The following is a 21,506-nucleotide window of genomic DNA, read 5'->3' as shown; positions in this document are numbered from 1 at the left end:
TACTTGCGAAGTGCACACACTGGTCAGTATTATCAACTGTATTCTGCACAGCAGCCTGTTCCAGCATTCATGTTATTATAATAAAGTGGCCATTTCTCAAGAAGTGTGTTTACCACCTGTTAAGCTCTTTACAAGTAGATTCAAGCAGTGAGCTTTCAGTACACATGTGCAATCATATTTCTCCTGCTGTTTCATTGACTGAGACAAGTAAACATAGACACCATGCAGGGATGTCATCTTTAAAGTAGCAGTGATCAGACTGTCCTTGGCAGTTCAACAGTTCAAGAGTGGGGAGATATTTCTTCAAATATGACGATGTTGTTGCTCCTAGAAAGATCGCTCTCTCCCAAAATAAGAATAAAAATCTATGGAATAAGACACTGTGACAGGGGAGGTGAGTGTTCAAGCCTTTGCATGTGTTAAGAAAAACAAATGGGAATGAAAGGAACTAAGAAGGGCAGAGTCATTTATAAATACAGCACTGTGCTGAACTTTGGGTCAAAAATTGAGGCTTAAGTAGGAAGGGTAAGGGGTGGATGTGCTGAGTTAGTACAGCCTAGGGTACTGTCTGGGTGGGACCGTAGGGTTGCTACTAGCCCCTGGACATGCTGTTGATGTTCCTGTTGGTGGTCTCTGGGCTTGTCACCAGCAGTGAAAAGGCCTTGACAGAAGAAATGCTGTTAAGCTTGACCATGGCTGCCGAGCGACACACCTCTATGGTGTCAACATGTGTCAATCTTGACTCTAGCCGCCCCCCACCTCTAGTCTGGGTTGTGGCACAGTGTGCTTTGTGATGAATCCTTACCGCAGGCCCAAAGAACCACAACCTGGGGCTGGAGAGAAAAGGGGGGGGGTGAAGTCAAGCTTGATACATGTCCAAACACGTGGGTCCTTGGCAGCCGGGGTCAAGCTCTACGGCATCTCTTTTTTACGGGTCTTTTTACCCCAGCTGATATGCCAGAAGACTGCGAGTGGTTTTCAGGCTCATGGGAAACCTACAGCATGGCCAGGGGCTTGTAGCAGCCATACTACCCACCAAGGCGGTACCTTAGACCACTTAATCCCAAACTCTGGGTCAGAACCCACAGTTGGGTGGTGGGGAATTTTCTTTGGGTTGCCAGATGAGTTTCCAGAAAATTCTTTGCTGCAATACCTATTGGCCACAAAAAGGCGCATTGTTCCAGAACAGCCAGCATGTGAAGACCCAAGGCTTGCAAAAAAGCCTATGTGACAGAGGTGAAGTGGCCTCTTCTAGGCTTGTGACACAGAAAGCACCAAGCCAGGACCAGACTGAGTCCGGAATTAACTTCACCATGGTGCAGAAGGAGGACTTGATTTGCAACAATGTAGGGAAAACAAAGTTGTTGGATCACGATGACTTGTAACTTGTAAGACATGGGTCACCAGGAAAAACAGTCTCGGCCATAGTGTGCAGTTGGAGGAGGTGTTGCTGTTAGGAAGAGTGCTCTCACGTAAGATTGGCCTCTTGTATTTAAATGCCTGCCTGGAGTGTCATGCTGGTGTATCTGTGACGGCGGCAGCATCATTCTGTATGAGTCTGCTGCACAGTAATAAGTTATTTGGCAACTGGTAATGGTGATATTAGACAGACTTAAATGTAGATTAGTCACAGGAACCAGAAAAATTACGTTGTTGCGAAACATACATGATTTGCGGCTATAAATATTTTTTTATTAGCAGTTATTAATTAGCACGTCTTATATTTGGTGGTGTGGCTGTTCTGGGATCCCCCTGCCCTTGGTCTGCCTAAGTTTACGCTATATGCTTGATTTTTGGTTTTCGGTATTCTCCTATCTGTGTTTGTGAGAAAGAATCAACACTCACCTCTCCTCTCAGGGTGTTAGTGTACATCATTGTTTTCCTTTTTTCAGTGGTAGAAAACTACCAAAAGAAATGTGTCTACTTTAGCTACTTGATTAATATATGGACCGACTGACTGCTCTGGCACTGTGCTAAAGGCTTCACCAAAACCATGTGATCATCAAACTTCCTCTCTGAGGCATCAGCCACACTTAAACGGCGATGTTCAGCGCTAACAACCTTAGCTCTCACTTTCCATCTGCTCTGCTGTACCTCATTCACACATACACTCTCTCTCTCTCTTTCTTTAACACACACAGTCAGAGTGTTATTTGGGAGAAAGTCTTTTTATGCTTCCTTCCCTGAGGAGGCCTGCCATTCCTCAGGAAAGCTGCTATTCCTTATGGCTATGTCCTGTTGTGTCTCTCAGGACCCTGACATGGATGACAAAACACAGCTGCAGCTTTCCAGGCTTCAGCCTCATAACTATCACATGTGTGTCTTATTTGTGTCTTATTTCTTTTGCCTTAAAATTTTAGGTTGACAAATTTAGCTTTATTTAGCTGAGCTTGTTGCTTTGCATTGACTCCACAGAACTCCACCATCCAACCATTTTTTAATATTCATGTCTTGTACATTTGTACATATTAAGTAAACAAGATGAAACATGCAAAACAAAACTCCAAAATAAAAATGGACTAAAACTGAACAAACACAAAGACTTCCTTCTATCCTGCAGTAAAAGACTGCTTTTCACAATCAGTGGTGCTGCAGATACTGTTGGCTAGCTTCTTTTGTAAGGAAAAAAGCATCTGTTGACAAAAATGAAAGAGACGGTTCTTTGTCAGCTCTTTTACAGTGTGTTGAGAAATAATTATAACGCTTTAGTGGCTCTCTTTGGGGGCATCGACTCTGAGTCATTACACCCGAAGCAGACTGTGATTTCCTTTCTGTTTTTTTTTTAGAAACTGATGAATGAGTGAGAGTCGTTTTTTTTTTTTTAAATGTCATTGTTTTTGCTGGCTTGGCTTTACCCCTTACCTCCTTAAGTGTCCTCATGTCGTATTAGTGGAGTAAGTGGTGATGAAGTTCATCATCAGAGCAGGCTCTACACTCTCTGTCCACCTATCACATGCTCTTTCTCACTCTAACTTCATCTCCGACAGCGCTTATTCAATTGTCATTGATCTGCACTTAGCTGCTCAATGGCTTAACACTGAATGTGTTCCACACTTCCTCAACACTGGAAATATATGCAGAAAGTTAAGAACACAAGCATATTTCCATCCCTCACCTTTACTGTTACGCTATTTTTCATGCATATATTTTAAAAAAGGCTTTACATTGAAGTGAGCTGCAGGAAAATAACTGTTTAATGCAGCAAAGAGCATTAGACACACACACAGAAGAGAGTTTGTACATAAGAGTCAGTAAAGCATGAGGGTGAGGTGAAGGCTGAAAGATTATAATAACATTTTGATCATTTGGCACCTAAATATTAAAGCTACATCAATTTAAACTCAAGTTGTCAGCATTAATGCAATAATCATAAATAATTACGGTCCACAATTAGTGCGTTAATTTTTTTAGTCAAGCTTATTTTCCTTTTAAGACACTTTGGTTAAGTCACTGCAATGTCTTCCTGCAGCCCTAGTTACTGTGTATAGAATAGGTCTACCACTGCTCCTAATGTCTCATTTCTCTTTTAAAACTCACACACAAGCTCAGTGGACAAGTCAAAAGTCATCTGAACCTTGTGTGATCAAACATTTTACTTTTCTGTGCCCTTGTTTCCTTCTTATTCCATGACAAGTTCCTTTCACTGTAGATACTTTTGTATAACTTTCACAGTAAAAGCAAGCCTGTATCTAAATAGTATAACCTTAGTTTCACTAGTTCAAGACTGTACAAAAATCCTTAAATGTGCGTGACCCTAGGCTATCACCTATACCCAGTGCTGCTCACAGAATTGGCTGGGCCCCTTATAAACCCAGTGAATGGGCCATCCCTAGTTATGATTTATCTTTGATATCAATAACCTGACACGCCAGATAGATTTGTTTCACACACCCATCTAGGAAAGCTTCAATAGAAAATGTTTTGGAAAAGGCAGAGGCTTTAAAATAAACTCGGAGTGTGATTGGATGAACGTTCTGTCTGTCACAGCTCTACGGGCCAATCAGAGCAACAAAGCACGTGACGTAGCCGCTATTAAGCTGTGCGTGCGCAGCTTCCAAGGAATAAAGCGAAACATGGCGACTATAAACATGTTAGTACACGACTTTTGTGGTTTTTGAAAAGAAAAAAACTCAGTGCTGTTCTTTGTTCTTCTTTTAACAAAGAGATGTCAAGTTCTGATAAAACTGACGCTATTGCAGCATCCGCGCTAATCTCTTCCTCCTTGACTGCACCGGCCTCTTGTTGCTGCTTGCTTAAGTCACGATTCCACCGCGCCCTAAAGCACTGGCTCTCGTCGCTGATTGGTCTTGTCACTTTCTAACCGGGCCCAAACGTTTCAGATGGGAGCTTAACAAGATAGATTCGCCAGTGAAAAACAAGGAAATGGGCTTATCTGCTATGCAAGGTTATGATATCAATGCATGTGTAACCCATTTTTTGTTTTCGTTTTTAACCCCTTTTTTTTGCCACTTTCAACCCATTTCTGATGGGGTTTTTTGCCCCATTTTGCCACTTCTAACCCATTTGTTTTTCACCATTGAATGCCACTCTCTTGCCAATTAACACAGGCTCATTTTTTCATCATGTTTGCAACTCTATGCCCATTTTTTCCACTTCTTTTGCCATTTATAACCCATTTTGCCTCTTTCTAGACCTTTTTTCCAACTCTCAACCTATTTTCACCACTTTTTTAGCAACTTATGACCCTTTTCTTATGTTTTTTAACCCCTTTTGGCCACTTCTAACCTATCTTGGCTATTTTTCACCCTCTAATGCCACTTATTTGCAATTTATGCACATTTTTGCCATTTTTTGCACTTAATTCCACAATTTTGCCAATTTACACTTTTTGTCACTTCATTTTACCATTTATATCCCATTTTCTCAGCTTTTTGCTCATCTATTTGCTTTTTACTTGTTGTAGTCACTGCTTTTAGTGTATTTTCACCTATTTTTGGTCATTTTTGCCACTTTTTGCTATTTTTTTTTTTACCCTTATCACAATAATGTAACCATTTTCCATTAAAGTTTTCTCAGTTTTTTTCTGTTTTATTTCTGCTGGCCTGATGTTTGTGCACATCATGTCCTAGCTTTAAAGTAAGTTAACTTTAGTTTCCAAATGGTTTATTTCAGTGTTTCCATCTGCATTGTTCACTTCACCAGAAAGAGATAATTTTGTGTTTAAAAAAGGATTTAAATGTTGATTAAAGACTGTATTGTACTAACTACAGCATAAATAGACAACATTTATGTTTTGTTGCTTTGATAAAGGTGGTTATTATTCAGGTTAAAAATAAGAAAATCACAGCTTAACTTTACAGTGGGCCCTGATTTTCCTGACCTCCATGGTCACCCAGTATAGCTGGGTCCCAGAAAGCTTTCCCTTTGATCCTCTCTTATGGGCCTTAAACTTTGTTTCCTGGTACATTTTTGCCTATATTTAAGGCTGATATGTGATTTAAATATGGCTAATATCAGCAGAAATCCTGATATCTGCTGAGATGCCAGAAGAAATTTTCAGTTCAAGAATCTAAAAAATGATGAAAGTTGCCCTTTAGAACACTTACTGACTTACTATAGTTGGTAGTCAAGTAGTTGGTCGTCAAGTTAAACCACAACATTACAGCTCAGTTTGTTAAATTAGCCTCACCTTTCAGGTCTCATAAGAGCCTGTGGTAAACACAGCCTGCACCCAGATCAGCATTAACACTGTGACATACTGTAACATTATTACAGGATGTTTTTCAGTCTCTATAGGCCTGTGGTAAACACAACAGGCTGTAGAAATAACAGTGTCCACAACAGTTCTCACCTCAAGCACATTCAGACACAGAGGTGTTGTAGTCTATTGGTACTAAAGCTGTCATTGCTATGGCCAAAATATACACTACATTACTGTAGAGGGCACAGAAAAAATGATTTTGATTTGTCATGATTTTTTTTTTTAAAAACTTGAGCTTAAGCTGACTGAAGGTGGAAAAAGGCTACAACAAACAATGACCAAAACTTTCATTTTCCATGTTCACATTACATTTGAAGGTAAATGTTATAGTTATCATCTTCTCACAAATGTAAAAGATCCCTGCAAATGTCATAGTAAATTGGTTTCCAGGAATTGCCAAATGCAACTGCTATTACATTTGTGGGAAATTTTTTTTTTTTTTTTTTTTTTTTTTCTTTTTTTTTTTTTTTGTGGGATTATTATATTAAAAACTGCAGATTTGTATTACCTTTTTTTCTCTATTACATTCATGGGCAGTTATTATGTTTGCAGGTGAAAAAGTGATCCCAGAATGCTTTGCAAAAGGCTTACAATGCTAACCAGGAAGGCCAGTTTTAGTAGGTTTCCTCCCTCATTCTGTGAAATTCACTCATTCATTTGTTCAGTCATGACTGTTAAGTAAATACACCTTATGGAGGGCCGGTTATAGTGAATATAGTTTTCAATTCAGAACAAGAATTATCCTCTAGAGATGGGTGAAGCTGAGTCAACTCTACTTGACATCTTTTGTTATTGTATGGGAGCTTATGGCAGTAGAATGTACATACTGTATCTTTAAGTTACAGCTACTTTGCTATTGAATTATATGTATTTGTATAGATTCTCTCAATAAGTTGTATCATTTCTTTTGCCAAATCAGATAATTTTCTCATGATCCCTCTGATCTGACTTCCTTTAAAAATTGTTCGGATAACTCCCATAATGCACTTTGTTTTAAGTCCTTTACTGAATAAATGTAAGTGCTGGAGGACCACAGAAGCACCCTGTGCATAATTGTTTTCCCACCTTGCTCCCTCTGTGAAAACAGCTTATCCTGGACTGTTTCTTACACTGGCTAAGCACCAGCACAGTCGTAAATGCAGAGTGGTGGAATGCAAATGTGTGAAGACAGTTCTCGTCATGCAGAATACAGCAGTATGTGTGATGGAAGTGGAACAAATAGGATGCGTTAAAACTCACAAATCTTGTGCAAGTTTGCATCTTGCCCCTGACACAGCTCCTCTTCTGCTTATTACAGATGTATTGCAACAGACAAACAGATTTTTTTCTTCACATTGCATAAATTTGGATGCGGTGGAGATTGATCTCGCTGGTGTATTCAGAAGGAATCAGCTTGTTTTGGTTGAAGAGTTTTAGGCATAAAAAGTCCCGAGCATGCCTCTGTGCTTAATTTCAGCACCAAACAGATTTTTACAAAACTCTTTTGCATTTATTGTAGATTCAGTATGAATAAACATGTTTTTCATGGAAGTTTCTTTCATCAAAATGGAAATGAGGGCAGTTTGTCTCTTTGGAAATATACTAGAAGTGGTCCAGACAAGCTGGAGAGTGTGTGCTCAGTTTCAAGTCCCCTGGTAATTCCAGGCACCTCCATGAACAATGTCTGCAGTGTAGTCTTATTGATCGAGTCAGTCTTCCTGTAGCAAGTTATACAATTACTGCTGAGTCATATGATAATGTCATTCATCCCCAATAAAAATCCAGACCGGCTCTATCAATCCTGAAGCTGGCATTCCCCATTATTACAGCCTTATGTCCTAACATCTGTCCTCAGTGAGAACTAGCCGGCGCTATATTTAGCTCACCCGTCCAGCTTTATATAGGTCAAGAATCCCATCTACACTTCCACTGCTGCTTTTCAAGGCTGGAGCGTTCTTGTTGCCTGTGTACAATCCTGGCAATTAGTTTTCTCTGTCCAATCCCATTCCACAGGCACTGCCCAGATTTAAGGTGCCCTAAAGGACTCCTAAAACAAATCTCCTGTTGGAGAAATCCAGAGCAAAAAAGTTTTTACCAGGTCCTGCTGTGTATTTTTAGCTTCCTACTGTTGAAGAAAAAAAAAAACCTTGTGAGTGGAAAAGCCAGTAGGGGTTTTGCTTCATTTGTGGTGCTGTCAGGTGTTTCCTTTGAGACTTCCCGCTGAGAAACAGAAGGGTTCCAGCTCTGAAGTTTTTGATGAATTTTACCATCTCACAGGCTTTAAATTCAGCTGTTTTTTAAAAGAAGTGCTGTTTGAGTACCATCTGCATGATTTTCCTGATCACTCCTTCTTTTTGGTTCTTGGGATGAGGGGAGAAAAGATTCTTGGTGTTGATAACCCTTGGAATGCAGCTGCTTTTACATGTTTATGTAATAAAAATATTACATAGAGCACTGATATAAAGGCAAACACTTTCAGTCGTAGCTTTCTTTGCAGTGACTTTTTGACATCATGTCCTGCATTTTCTGACAGCTGTTTAAGACTGGATGCATGGCAGTCATGTAAGAAGTCAGGGCTTTCAGACTGTCTGCATGAACGCCAGGTCGGACGCTCCTGATACACACAGAGAATGTAGAGAATAGAGGGCTTGCCTATTTTTACTGCAAGCTGTGGAATGGGTTTCCATGGCTGGGCAGCTGCATGCCTGACTCACATTGCAAATGTTTTCTATAGTACATGTATTTGAATACAGTGTTATTACAGTCCCTGTTGGTGTAATGAAATGTAAAGTGGTGTAATTATTCTTCCAGTTTCTGCTTTTCAAAGTAGAAGCCCCATGTAGCATTTCTTTGGAGTAAATCTGCATGTTTTTATTCTAAATTTTTTTAGGCTCAGTGAGGCTATGCAATGTATCAAGTCACTTTTGGGGTGAGGTAAAAATGATGAAGAAAGACAGGGCAGTGAGAGCAGAAGGAAACAGGTGTGAGCCCCCCCTTACCCCACCATTTGAGCATATATGAACAGAAAACTCCAAAAGTTTCCAGGAACATCCCTATCCCTAAACTGTCTAGACACTTTTAGGAGTAAAGGTGTGAATAAAGGCTTGTGATTGGCTATTTAAACTACTTGCAATACCTCTCTTTTGCCAATTTACTGTGCCATCCATTCAAAGTTCTGTACACTATAAATACTGCTTACATACCACATGGTGCAGAGCAAAATAAGTTTTAACTGATAAAGAAAATAAAACCTCTCCAGTGTATTATCAACTGTTTCATAAAAACAGAAGACAACAATAATACAATGATACTCAGGCACATCTTGTGTAGATCCAGCTAAAACCACAGGGTAGGACATGTTTACTCAAACAGGAAAGATAATTTTCTTTCTACCTCTAAGTAATGACTAGTTGGTCTAGACATTTTCCCACAGGGTCCGTCTTGGGTCGATATCTGTTTCTCATTTTATTGAGAACACCTCCTCAGTGCTAAAGATTTCAGACTTCTCTGGATCACAAACTGAACACTGACAGACAGTTATGGAGTCATTGTTTTAACAACAAACTCCCACATTGTTCACTTTTCTAGCTATTGCATTTGTCACTTAGGAATAGATTTTCCCTCATACATTGGATTCAGCATGAGATAACAGTATATTTACATGCAGAGTTACTTATAGTCAGATTATTTTGTTAGTCCTACTAAAAGTGGACTTTAAAATGTGTTGAAATCAGACTAAAATGACTTTCTCTGAATCAGACTTACACAAATGTGGCTGGAGATCAACTTTTTTCTTGTATGTGTACCCCCGATCAGACCAGACAGGATAAGACAGTCTGTGCATGTTCCAGTTTCCACAGCAGGCTGTGGAAGTTGACGTGCATAAATGTGAAACACAGTGTAAGTGTCATTGTCATCTACTCTTGGATGTCACAGTAAGCTAGAGGAATAGCATGTATTGCATTTGTTTTTGCCACTTTTATTGAGCAGGGTCCTCCATTAAAATGAGAAAAAAAGCAGCAGAGCTGAGCAGTAAATCTTTACTATTTAGTCTTTGTTATTATTTTGATTGAGAGGACCCTGGTGGTGGAATTTATACACAGTGAGTTTAAGTGTTTGTGTTAATGTACCTCGTGTTGGCAGGGTAGAGACTGCATCTCGGTTGGAAATAGAGTCTAGATCAATAGCAATGGATCCCAACCTAATGCCCAGGTTTGGGTTTCAAAATCATGATTTGAAACACAATTTACAACAGTGTATCAGGGCCACTCTCAAATAAAGAGGATCCATTCATTTTTCAGAAAAAAATAGTTAACATTTCTGACAAAAAATTACACTTTTGAAATTATAAAATTGTACAGGGCTGCCTCTAGACCTGCTTCCAATAGACCACCCCCACCCCAGCATACTCACTCAACAGTACAACAATAACATAAAATCTTTGCAATTCATAATTTAGACCGTTGCATATAAAAGGAGCAATTCTGAGCTATAACTAAGTTAACAAGGATAACATACTGAATACTACCACAGACCTTTTAGCAATACTTTTATCTGAAACTCACAAAAATGATCATTGCTTTTAATGATGTATATTCCTTTTTGCAATAATCTTTTAAATTTCTACCTGATCCATCCATCCATTTTTTCAATGCTTATCCCACTCGGGGTTGGAGGGGGCTGGGGCCTATCCCAGCTGTCACTGGGCGAGAAGTGGGGTACACCCTGGACTGGTCGTCAGCCAATCACAGTGCTGACATACAGAGAAAGACAACCAGACACGCTCACACTCACACCTACGACCAATTTAGAGCCACCAACTAACCTAACGAGCAAGCTTTATACACATTACCGTCATCAGATTTCTCTTAGCACTGCCCCCCCCCCCCCACACACACACACACACACACACACACACACACACACCCACACTCTTTGGCCCGCCCCCTGACAGCCTGTGAACTTGCACTCAGACAGTGGTGACGTCAGCATATGCTGGGCGGTCCGGACCACTCTTGTAGTGTGGCCAGGCAGTCAGCCAAGACGTGACAATATTTTGGTCACATAGTCTGACATGGTGCCATCGTGAACGACCAAAAGAATCGTGTAGTCTGAGCCGGCCTTAAGTCCCAATAAAAAGTATAATTTGAATAGGCTTTCAACTTCAGGTCATGTGTGAAGCAAACGGTTTCATTAAGTCTGATTTTCTCCCACTGAGCTATTTCAACTTTATGAACTCAAAAGTCTAAGTCAAGGTTCACATAAATGTATGGCTTTTAATGTAAAAAAGATCAGCTTTTTTACTTGTGAATTTTAGATGTTTTTTTTTTTTTACAAGTTTTCTTAGATATGAGTAAGGGGGTTCCTAACAGAAAAGGATAGGTGTTAATATCATTTTATTTTAGGGATCCTTCTACATAATATACTGAGTATTCTCTGAAAGTGTCTATTCATGTTATTAATCAGTGGAAGAATGTGTGATATTTTAATTCTCAGTCCAGACTTTTATTACATACAGCTAAATGATAGAGTCTTGTTTTAGGTGATGCATAGTAGTATTGCGTGTAAATGTTTCATATATGCCTCATCCATCAGGAGCGTTGTAGAAAACACCGACTATGGCTCAGTAATCTAAAATAAACGACACTGTATTTTTCTACATTTGAAAATGTGTTTGCAAATTGCAGCAGAGTCTTTCAAATAAAAATAACTGTTAAATTCAAGGCACTTACATGATAACTAATTGTTCTTAGAATGGTGCCAAGTTTATAGCAGATATATTAAGCACGTTTTTTTTTTTCGCTTTAACAAAGACGTCTGATTAAGTGTTGTCATAAAACAGATCCTGGGCCAATTAGATATTTTAAAAGATGGGCTCGCAGGCAGAGAACAGCCTGCAGATTTGTTTCCATGCCAGCTCAAACAGACGGAAAAAGAGCGGCTCGGAGAGGGAGGGAAGAGAAGAGGGAGCTGCTTTTTCTTCCACAGCTCACTTCGTCAGAACCTTCAAAGTTAATTGGAGGTCAGTCAGAGTGCATGTTTTTAAGACTGGTCTGCAAAAAAGAGAACATACTTTTGACAGAAAGTTATATCTCTTCCCTTTTTTCTGCTGCAGTGTGATGTTCAGACTGAATCAAATCTCGGCGAGCTGCTGTAGGGTTTTCGCCCGCACACAATCAAGGATAAAGATTGTATTGGAACAGGTGCTGAGTTGTAAATAGAAAAAAAAATCACATATCCCAATTTATCTGTCAGAGGCATAAACCAATTATCTTAAAGCTATTCTAACAAAGTCCCCTCTGTCTGTTTAAAAGGAGACTTTCATTAGTGGATTGAGGCAGAGTAGAGGGCCACTGTAACCCCTAAGGTTTGCCCAGGGAGGACTATCGCTGAACGGGATGCATGTTAATCTCCATTTCCTCGATTATGTGTGGCGAGCTACAGTCAGTACACACTGTTTGTTCAAAGTCAGGGTGACTTTCTTTTACCGCGCCACGGTCCTCTGTGAGAAGCAGAGAGAGACGATGAGGAATGGGGGGAAACAGAAAGATGAGTAAACACTGAGACAGGTGTCTGGCAAGGGACAATGATTAGATTTATAAAGCAACCAATGTTATTTTCTCTGCTCGGGGACTGCTGTAAGACATTAAGCGCTAACTGACACTCCCAATGTCCCACTGCAGAGACACTTTCTCCCACCCCCCAATCCTCTTCTCCTCTAGTACCTCACAATCCTTTCTGCCTCTCCTTTCCCTCTCCTCTTCTCTCCTGGGTGCGATTAGATTTCCTCCCTCGTGTCTGACCAAGATGGATTGGCCTTGAAAGCATCCTTTCTGCTTCTATCACCATCCTTGCGTTTTCTCCTCCTCAGTCAGGGGTGTGTCATCCCCCTCCCTTTCCCCCCCTGTCTCCCCGGACCATTCACTTGGCACACAACATCCAATATTTTCTCCAGCTGGAGTGGAACTGAGCACATTAGGGATGGGTCTGTTAAGGTGATCATCTTGCTCGCGTGCTGCCCAGGGACCATTTTTCTTCATTTGCTAGCGTCTGTCCTGCTGTCAATACTATGGATTTTCTATCAGCTCCTTAATCATGGCACCATGATTGGGAAAGTGATTGGTTGGGGCTTCTTCTTATATGAAAACTCGAGTATCAATTTCACATCTGTCAGGATGCATAGTCTGGGTTATTAGACGGCATCTGAACACCCCTGTCAACCAATGATCACTCTAATTTTTAAACTCCCCTGAGCACCTACTTCAGCAACTGATGCATTCCCTCCAACCCCAACTATCATTACAAGTGAGTATTACTAAACTTAGCACAAAAACATAAGGAAATTTGTGTTTGGTAGAGTGTTTCTTTGTTGTAACAATGCTTCTTGGCAATAAATCTTATACCCCCATGAAATAATTTGCCAGATCTTCTCTGCCAATGCCAAACAGCTTATTCTGCCATTGACTCTTGTTTGGTGGATCGTATGATCGAAGTCTAAAGAAACAAGACATATTGGCAATTCAACAATTAAGTCATTTAACAAACAGGAGCCTTAGTAGGTGTGGAAGCACCATACACAGCCACAAGAGCCTGGCACCTCCTCCTCATGCTGGTCGCCAGCCTGGTCACACACTGCTGTGGAATGGCATCCTATTCCTCAGCCAACATTTCTTGCAAGTCAGCCAATGTGGTTGTCTTGGTCGGTCTGGCACAAACAGCATGCCCAAGCTGATCCCAGAAGAGTTTAATGGAGTTGAGGTCAGGACTGCTGGCAGGCCATTCCAACCTCTTTACTCCTAAATACTGGAGGTAGTCTCTGATAAACCCCACTCTGTGGGGGTGAGCATTGGCATCTTAAGGATAGAGTTCAGTCCCAGACTGTGGAGATATGGGATTGGCACTGGTCTTATCTCCAGATCTCTTGGAATTGCGATTGCCTCCAATGATGACAAGCCTTTGTTTTTCCAGTGAGGGAAATGCTGCCCCACACCATCACACTGCCTCCACCAAAAGATGTTACTCTATCAGTGAAGGCCTGACATGACGGGCCTCCTGGCAGCCCTATTAGACCAGACATTGGCTGTGTGCAGTCTGTTCCGGATTGTCTGGGCAGAGAGCCATCAGCCATATCCCGCAAAACTTCACTGCAAATCTGTAGAAGACATCCCACGGTTCCTAAGTGCCGGCAGGGGGTCAAAGCAAGAGCCAATAGCAATGGCAGAATTAGCTGTACTTGGGGTATCTTGGGGTCTTGTTCCCGAGTGAGGGTAAAAGGGAGTGTGAGATTGACAGGCAGATTGGCGCAGCATCCACAGTACTGCAGGCGTTGCGCTGGACCATTGTGGTGGTGGAGGCAAAGCTCTCAATTCACCAGTCGATCTACCTCCCAATCCTCACCTGTGGTCATGAACTCTTGGTAATGACTGAAAGAAAGAGATCATGGATACAAGCAGCAGAAATGAGTTTTCTCCGGAGGGTGGCTGGGCTCAGCCTTAGAGATGGAGTTAGTAGTTCAGACATCCAGAGGGAGCTAGGACTAGAGCTGCTGCTCCTTCGCATCAAAAGGAACCAGTTGAGGTGGTTTGGGCATCTGATCAGGATGCCTCTAGGTCGCCTCTCTGCGGAGGTTTTCTGGGCATGCCCGGCTGGGAGGAGACCTCAGGGAAGACCCAGAATGCGCTGGAGGGATTACATATCCTGTCTGGCCTGGGAACACCTCAGGATCACCCAGCAGGAGGGACATCTGGGCGGACTTGCTTAACCTGTTACCCCTGTGACCCAGCTCTGGATACGTGGATGAAGATGGATGTATGGATGGATGTATGGATGGATGGATGGAGAATTAGCTGTTTGGCATTGGCAGAAATGATTTGGCAAATTTTTCATGGGCGCAACCCACATACTCAGCTCTGCTGCTCATCCCTCAAATGCATGTTCCTTACAAATGTGGCATAAACATACAACTTTATGTGAGATTTTTCTGCATTACAAGAGTGAGACTTGCAGATCTTTTTTTGTGTGTGTGTGTGTGAAATTCAGGCCCTGATATCCACTGTTCAGTCATGAATTTCACCATATTAGAAGAAAAACTAGTGAAAACTCATCTGGGATATTTTGAGTGTGCAACTTTTTTCTTTTCTGCGCAAAGAAAGGGGGAGCAGTGTGCAATTGTGCAGTAAAACACCTTAGAAGGAGCAGTGCCATCAACTTTTCTTAAGAGCCTACTGTTCTCTATTCCACATGTAAACTCTCTTCCAGTAAAAACCCCAAAAGTGTGAGCGTCTACCTCCTCTTTGCACTTTTTATCCAAACAGCTTTATGATTTCATAACCTGTTCAAGCCTGCAAGTAAGCTCATTAAGATGAAGAGTCAACACAGAGATGAATATTTTCAGCTGCATGGAGGGAGAGAGCTGAACAGACTTTATATCCAGCAGATTATATGAAGAAGCTAACACTCTGTAACTACTTCTCTGTCTCCCTGTAGGTCGTCTGATGGTGTGTGTGCAGCGGGAACAGTGGTGGTGAGTCGTCTGAAGATGGGGGAGATGGAGGAGGTCGACGTGGACCACATCACCACAGACATACAGTCACAGAAGGTAAAAAAAATAAAGCAGGAGCCTCCATGCTTCACATGCCTGGCGCTAATGCTAGGATTAGACTGGCAGTGCTCAAGTCCTCCAATGAGATTAAATAAACTTCAGTAAACCCTAATGGGGATTAGAGGACGTGTGTGAGTGTAATGTCTACGTCCCTGAGCACATTTGCGTTGTCTCTCTGTTATAAAGGGGAAAGATTAGAGCGACGGCTCGCATTATCATACATTCACTTGACTCTGGACCTTGTAGCCAGACCTGCAACCTTTCCTTAAGTGACCAAGTGAATGATACCTTCTGACCGGGGCTTTCATGGCGCCACCAACCCCCTTCTCCTATCTAATCTCACACAATGCATAGCGCTTAACTCGGCTCTGAAGTGACTCACAGAATCATGGGAGTGAAAGGGGAAAAAACATTGTTTCCTTTAGAGTTTGGCAGTCAAACCGAGGACTGTGTCATCTAAATGGGCTGCCAGCACACCAGGAATGAAGTTGTACGTATTCTGATTTCACTTAATTTTCTGTACTTTTTCCTTTTGGAGGCTGATTTGTTGAGCATTTGTCAAATGAATGTGAGCAGAGGAGGCAGAGTCGGGGTATTAAAAGTAAAGAAGGGACTTTAATGATGTTTCTGATCTGTAAAAGGGAACATTCTGGTTTTTCTCCCACCACAGCACAGTACTGCTCTGCAAGGCAGCGGGTAGACTTGCAGTCCTTGCCTGCTTTTGATTTGCAGCGTTGTGTGTGTTTGTGTGTATTTGTGTGTGCATGAATCACTGTCTTATATAATTGACCAAGGGCTTCTGCATGGCTGACTGACTTTTGCTTCTGCCCACCCCTGTTGCTGGTGCAGGGAGGTTCCCTGCTAGGCTCCAAAGTGTCACTGACAATCTGCCCATGTCGCCTTGATGAATGTGTTGCCCCGTGTGTGTGTGCGTGGATGTTTGTGTGTGTTGTCACAGCGCATTTCACCAAGTGTGTTGTTTCTGTTGTTGAAGATGAGAGGAGGAAAGAGGGAGGGCATGTGACAAACATTAGGGAGGGATCACTTGACACCCCAGACTCACAAGATGGAAAGCTCTTGTTCAATTTACCTTCACAGTGTGTTTCCATCTATCTCCATCATCCATGTGTGTATTTTAGGGTGTAGGAGGCACTTGTTTGATGATGCTTTGTCATGAATATGCCTCTGACCCAGCAAGAACAGTCATGTGAAACAAGAAAGAGACTCCAGTCACCTTTGATCTGACGTCTTTGCATATTTTAGTCATCAAAGAGCCGGAGAACACATGCTGCCCGCTGCCTGCCATTACAATGGCTCCTTTCACAGCTGTGGCCCTTGGCTCATTGTTAATACTTTTCATTATCAGATACCTTTCTAGAAGGCTCACAAAAATGTCCAGATGCCACTTGTTTTGTCCAACTGACACATTATATTTTGGATTTTCTGCCTGGGTTTGGGGTTGGGTGTCTAGTTTGTTCAGGATCCAGGGGAACTGATGGATTGTTCCTAGCAGTCATTAAAGTCCTGTTCTGGGGACAGGTTTGGCTGTCTGACTGTGTTAAATGGTTCATCAAACAAGGCCAGAGCTGACATACAGCGTGTGGAAAAGATGGGTAGCTGTCAGAATTGCTTTGAAGAGGAATCCCTGAGTTAATGCATCAAAAGGCATTGAAGGTTTTTAATATCAAAGGCGTTCTGACATGGACGTTTTAGGGGTTTTGAGTAGTGGAGTGTACAGATAGATGGATTTACACTTCTGGTAAAATTAAATTGACAGTTTTATACTTCTCACATGAAAATACACTGCACTGAAAATCCAAGACATCAAGTTAGCATGGACAAACATCTGGGATTTATCTGGAATACCTGGGATATGAGCACAAGTGTCCCAATGGTTTGAATGAGGGATGCAGGATATTGGATTTTTGCTGATATTTGAAAATAACTTCAGCTAATATCAATATTGATTCAGATATTTAAATGTAGGTAGTTCAGACCTAAAACTTCAGTTCTTTAAACACATTTTAACATGTAAGGAATGATGACGAATGAGGACAAAGTCTTCAGCTGATGTAGGTCTGTTGGTCCAACCTAAACACTCCACTAATCTTTATGTTCGTATGTCCAATAATTACAGCTCATATAGGCAGATTTTACAGCCAAATAATCAGTTGTGAATATCAGCAGAAATGTTCATATCTGAAGATACCAATATCATACCAAATCTATTGTGTATCCTAATTTCTTTTCTAACCATACTGTACAACTGACGGTTGAAATTCAAAACAGCTGTTTCAACTCACATTTTCAGTTTTAAGTAAACAGTACACAATCGTTCTAAGTATTTTTTTGTAATTGTACTCAAATAATTTGACAATCATCCCTTAATCAGTTTTCCCAGAATAACTTTGGGTATTAAATACTTTTGCACCATGAGTGAAGTTACCAACTCAGTTAGGGAAGTTCATAATACACAATGGATGGTACATGAAACATGATGGAAGAAGACTTCCTGGTGCGGTGTGCATCATTCAGTTACTGTCACTTGTAGTTACATAAGTTGGCCAGCCTTAAGTCGCTTTAGACCAAGTGTTCCAGATTTAAGTGTGTGATAGAAATAATGAAAAATTGCAGAGGAAGAAGCTTTATAAAAAGTATTTAAACATGTTGTTTTGTACAGAAGCTGGAAAGGGCCATATATTCACATGTGTTATTTACTCTGTTTTCCCATGATAACAAATAATTCCTCAGCGTTTTCTCGTGATCTCGATTTGTTTTTGTCATCTTGAGATAATGCTGTTTTTCTCATAGTAATGACTTAATTTTAAACCTTTGTTTTCCCGTGATAATGAGTTGATTTTTTCATGGGAACAAAGTAAAGAAATATTTGTGGACACATGGCTCTTTTGGGTTTTCGTAGTTTTGATTTGGATTTAACCAGAACTTTTAAATGTAGGAAAGTTTCCACAGTGTAGTTTACTTTAAGAAGTTTAGTTAACCCAACATAAATATACAAGTAAAATTTAGTTGATATAACTTACGAGATGAAGAAACAGCTACTAAACAAATACTTTGTTTTCAGTTACTTAAGTTTTTTAAAACATATATTTTTGGGTGTTTAATGCCTTTATTTATAGAGCAGGAACGTTGATAGAATCAGAAACAGGGCCATCTGAGTGCCCCACTTACTTGAAATTTTTACATAGTTTTCTCAGAAATTTTGACTTTATCAGTTTCAACAGAAATTTTGAGTATTTTCAACTTGCTCAGTTTTATAGTGACCTGGCATATGTTGTATTGTGACCATGGTAGGTAATACGATTCTTCAATGAGAGCATGCCAGGAAGCATGAAAAAGATACCCAAAACAGCCGCCAGTTCAACTAGCTAACTAGCTAGCTCTGCAGCCAAAGCCTGCCATCAACAGCTACTCCCAGTGGCAGAATTTAGAATAAGAGGAAATAGCTTTTGGTTTTCCGTCTAAGTAAATAAACACTTTCTTTTTAATAAGTATAGAAACTGCAATTTATTCAAAGTATTAAGTTAGCTCCAAAACAGCTCAGAAAGCTAGCTACTGCTGCTAAAACCTGCTAACAACAGCTAGGCAGCTTCTCCAGAGGGAGAGTTTACAGCAGTAAGACAAAAATTTAAAAAAGAGTTCATCTCTATCTAAAGCACAAACTTGTTGTTTCCACTAAGAAGAAACAAGGAAAAAAGTAGGTTAGTATCTGTGACTTTTAAAGCTGCACATGAGAACAGAAAGCCGAACAGGCAGATGTAACAACTGTGTGGGACTCTGTGATCATTTGGTTCATGACATTTAATTGAACACTGTGAGATGAACATTACAGCAACAACACTCTAAAACATGCACTGCAAACACTTGGTTAAAATGTGCTATTCCCCATCTATAGAAAGGAAAATGTGTTTGTTTGTTTTTTAAAGAGTGCTACAGCCCAGGAGAAAATAATCCTGTTTTTATTATCTCTTGGTGACATACAATCACTCTGAACAAGCAACAAACCGTACTGTACTGATGAAGAGAGACTGAAATGGCAGTTGATGTAATAAATTGCCCACCCCAGACAGTGAGGCACAGCAGGTGTTTTTCTTCAGCTGTCACCTGCTGTGACATCACTGATTGCAGCAAAGGCACAACACTGCTATCTAAACTTAAGAGAGAATCTTACTTCAGCAGCTGTTCTCTGAATGTAGTCTTTGTAAAGCGTGTTAAAGTCTGCCTGTTTGTCTAAATGCATTAAATAGGATTATTGTTGAAATGGAAACACAAATCAGACATTTTCATCACTAAACTACTGAAGATGTGGTCATGTCTGAAGCCTGTTTGGCATTTGCTCCTCACAACACCAACACTTTATCACTCCTGTTGTTGTGGTGCAAAAAAAAAAAATAGATGTTAAGTAATGTACTTCCTCTCCTTCTGTCTTTTCCTCTCCAGTGTCCCATGGTCTGTGAGTCTGCGTCTCACCATGCCACCATCGACAGAGAAAATAACCCACTGACAGGCCCAGGTATGATTCACAAGTCAAACACCTGTCATCTACACATTTATCACTTGATTACAGCAATCAATGGGTGGCATAATTCAGTTTTTCTGTCTTCCTGCCTCTAAATTTTTAATTCATTTGCCCACATGCAATTTAAAAAAGATTAAAGCAGGGAACTTGTCATCAGGGTAAAAATGTGGACGGTAACAAAATGTGCATAAAATATTTTTTTATGTCTCACTCCTGAAGACAGCAAGAGCTAGAGGCCTTATGTTTTCAGGTTGTTTATCCATCTGTGCACATACCTACATAATTGTAAACAATTTTTGTGAATGCAATGTCTACTCTGGCTAAAGGATGCACTGATAAGATTTTAAAGGGCCAGGGCCAGTGGAGCCAGATATTTAACTTTTTTTCTGAACGTCATATCTGAAGAACAACTTTAGGGATTTTCTCAAACTTTGCACAAGTGTCGACTCTGACTGAAGGTTTTGGAAACAACGATGAACACTATTATGTCTGATGTCAACCTGGACTAATGTTAAATTTGACAGCTATTTTAAATGTGATCCCGGTCCTAGTCTTGTAATTGAAATGCCAGTGAGTTTAAGTCACATCCTAGTCACTTTAGTCAACAAAAAAACCAAGTCATTTCAGTCCTTTGTTTACTTTGCTCCTGCAAATGACCGGTATCAGATCTGTACGAGGTCCTGCTTGATTGATAGATGGATAGATATTTTGATCATTCCATTTAAGATCAATAGTTTTCCTGTTTTATATTGAAAGTGAATATTTTAGTAAAGGTGTTACTTTACCTGAACACCCTGGTTGAAATAAACTTTAAATAAACTTCTTTTTTCTTTTAAGTAGTTTTTTGGACCGGTTCTTTTATTTCTACTTAAGTACATTTTAACCAGAGTGATTAAACTTTTACTTGAGTACAATAGGCAATAGGTGTTTGTACCCTGCATATCACAACCATCATCCTTGAGTGTAGAAATACAGGATAATTTAGCTGCAAGAAGCTGCATAAAAATATTGAAATGCCAGCATAAGAAGCTTCATTTTTAACATGAGACATTGCACCTCACTCTTTACATTTTCAGGAGGCTAAATGTCTTTCAGATGTGCAAAATAGACAAAACACTCATAAAATACTTGGTTGGTTTAAGATTTTCATCAGTGGCCCACCCAAGTTATGTTAAAGTGTGGGAAACAGTGAGGAGGATAATAAATGATTTGAGTAAAACATTTTGTTAGAACAGGAAACTTTTCATTTTATACTGTGAGTCTGAGTTTTTTTTTTCCCATGTGGTGACAGTACTACTTCCTTTAAAAGCCTGTAATCTCTTTAAGAAAAGATCTTTGCTTTGTGTTGGTGACACAGTAAATGCTCTATCAATCAAAAGTTCATTTTAATTGCTAACAGAACCAGCGTGTTTGCCATTGAATATCTTTTTTTGTTTACCAAGCTTTAGTAACTTTGGGATGAGCTGTTACAAAAATATAATTCTTTCACTTTTCTGTCTTCCTTTTTTTAGTCAGTAAAGCAGGATGGTGGGAAGAGTCTGGCGAGGTAAACCCTGCTAGTCCTATGTGAACGAGACATGAAATAGATGCGTTGCTAGCTGGGTGCGACTAATTTAGTGGCAACACAGAAAGCTAGCTCTCTCACAAGCCGAGAAAGAGAATATCTG

General features: G+C 40.4%; 1 protein-coding gene across 7 annotated transcripts in view; it reads left to right on the top strand.

The window, feature by feature from the left end:
- Window positions 1-21,506, top strand: part of inpp4b (inositol polyphosphate-4-phosphatase type II B) — a 257,684-nt gene that overhangs the window by 129,603 nt on the left and 106,575 nt on the right. For all 7 annotated transcript variants that reach the window (XM_041784758.1, XM_041784757.1, XM_041784759.1 and 4 more), the window contains 2 exons: window positions 15,188-15,299; window positions 19,761-19,833. In XM_041784758.1, the coding sequence (XP_041640692.1) occupies window positions 15,188-15,299; window positions 19,761-19,833 (185 nt within the window). The remainder of the gene's footprint in view (window positions 1-15,187; window positions 15,300-19,760; window positions 19,834-21,506) is intronic.

This window comes from Cheilinus undulatus, linkage group 4 (assembly GCF_018320785.1).
Source record: "Cheilinus undulatus linkage group 4, ASM1832078v1, whole genome shotgun sequence".
Taxonomy (NCBI): domain Eukaryota; kingdom Metazoa; phylum Chordata; class Actinopteri; order Labriformes; family Labridae; genus Cheilinus; species Cheilinus undulatus.
Note: the sequence above shows the minus strand (reverse complement) of the source record. Positions and strands in the feature narration are given on the sequence as shown.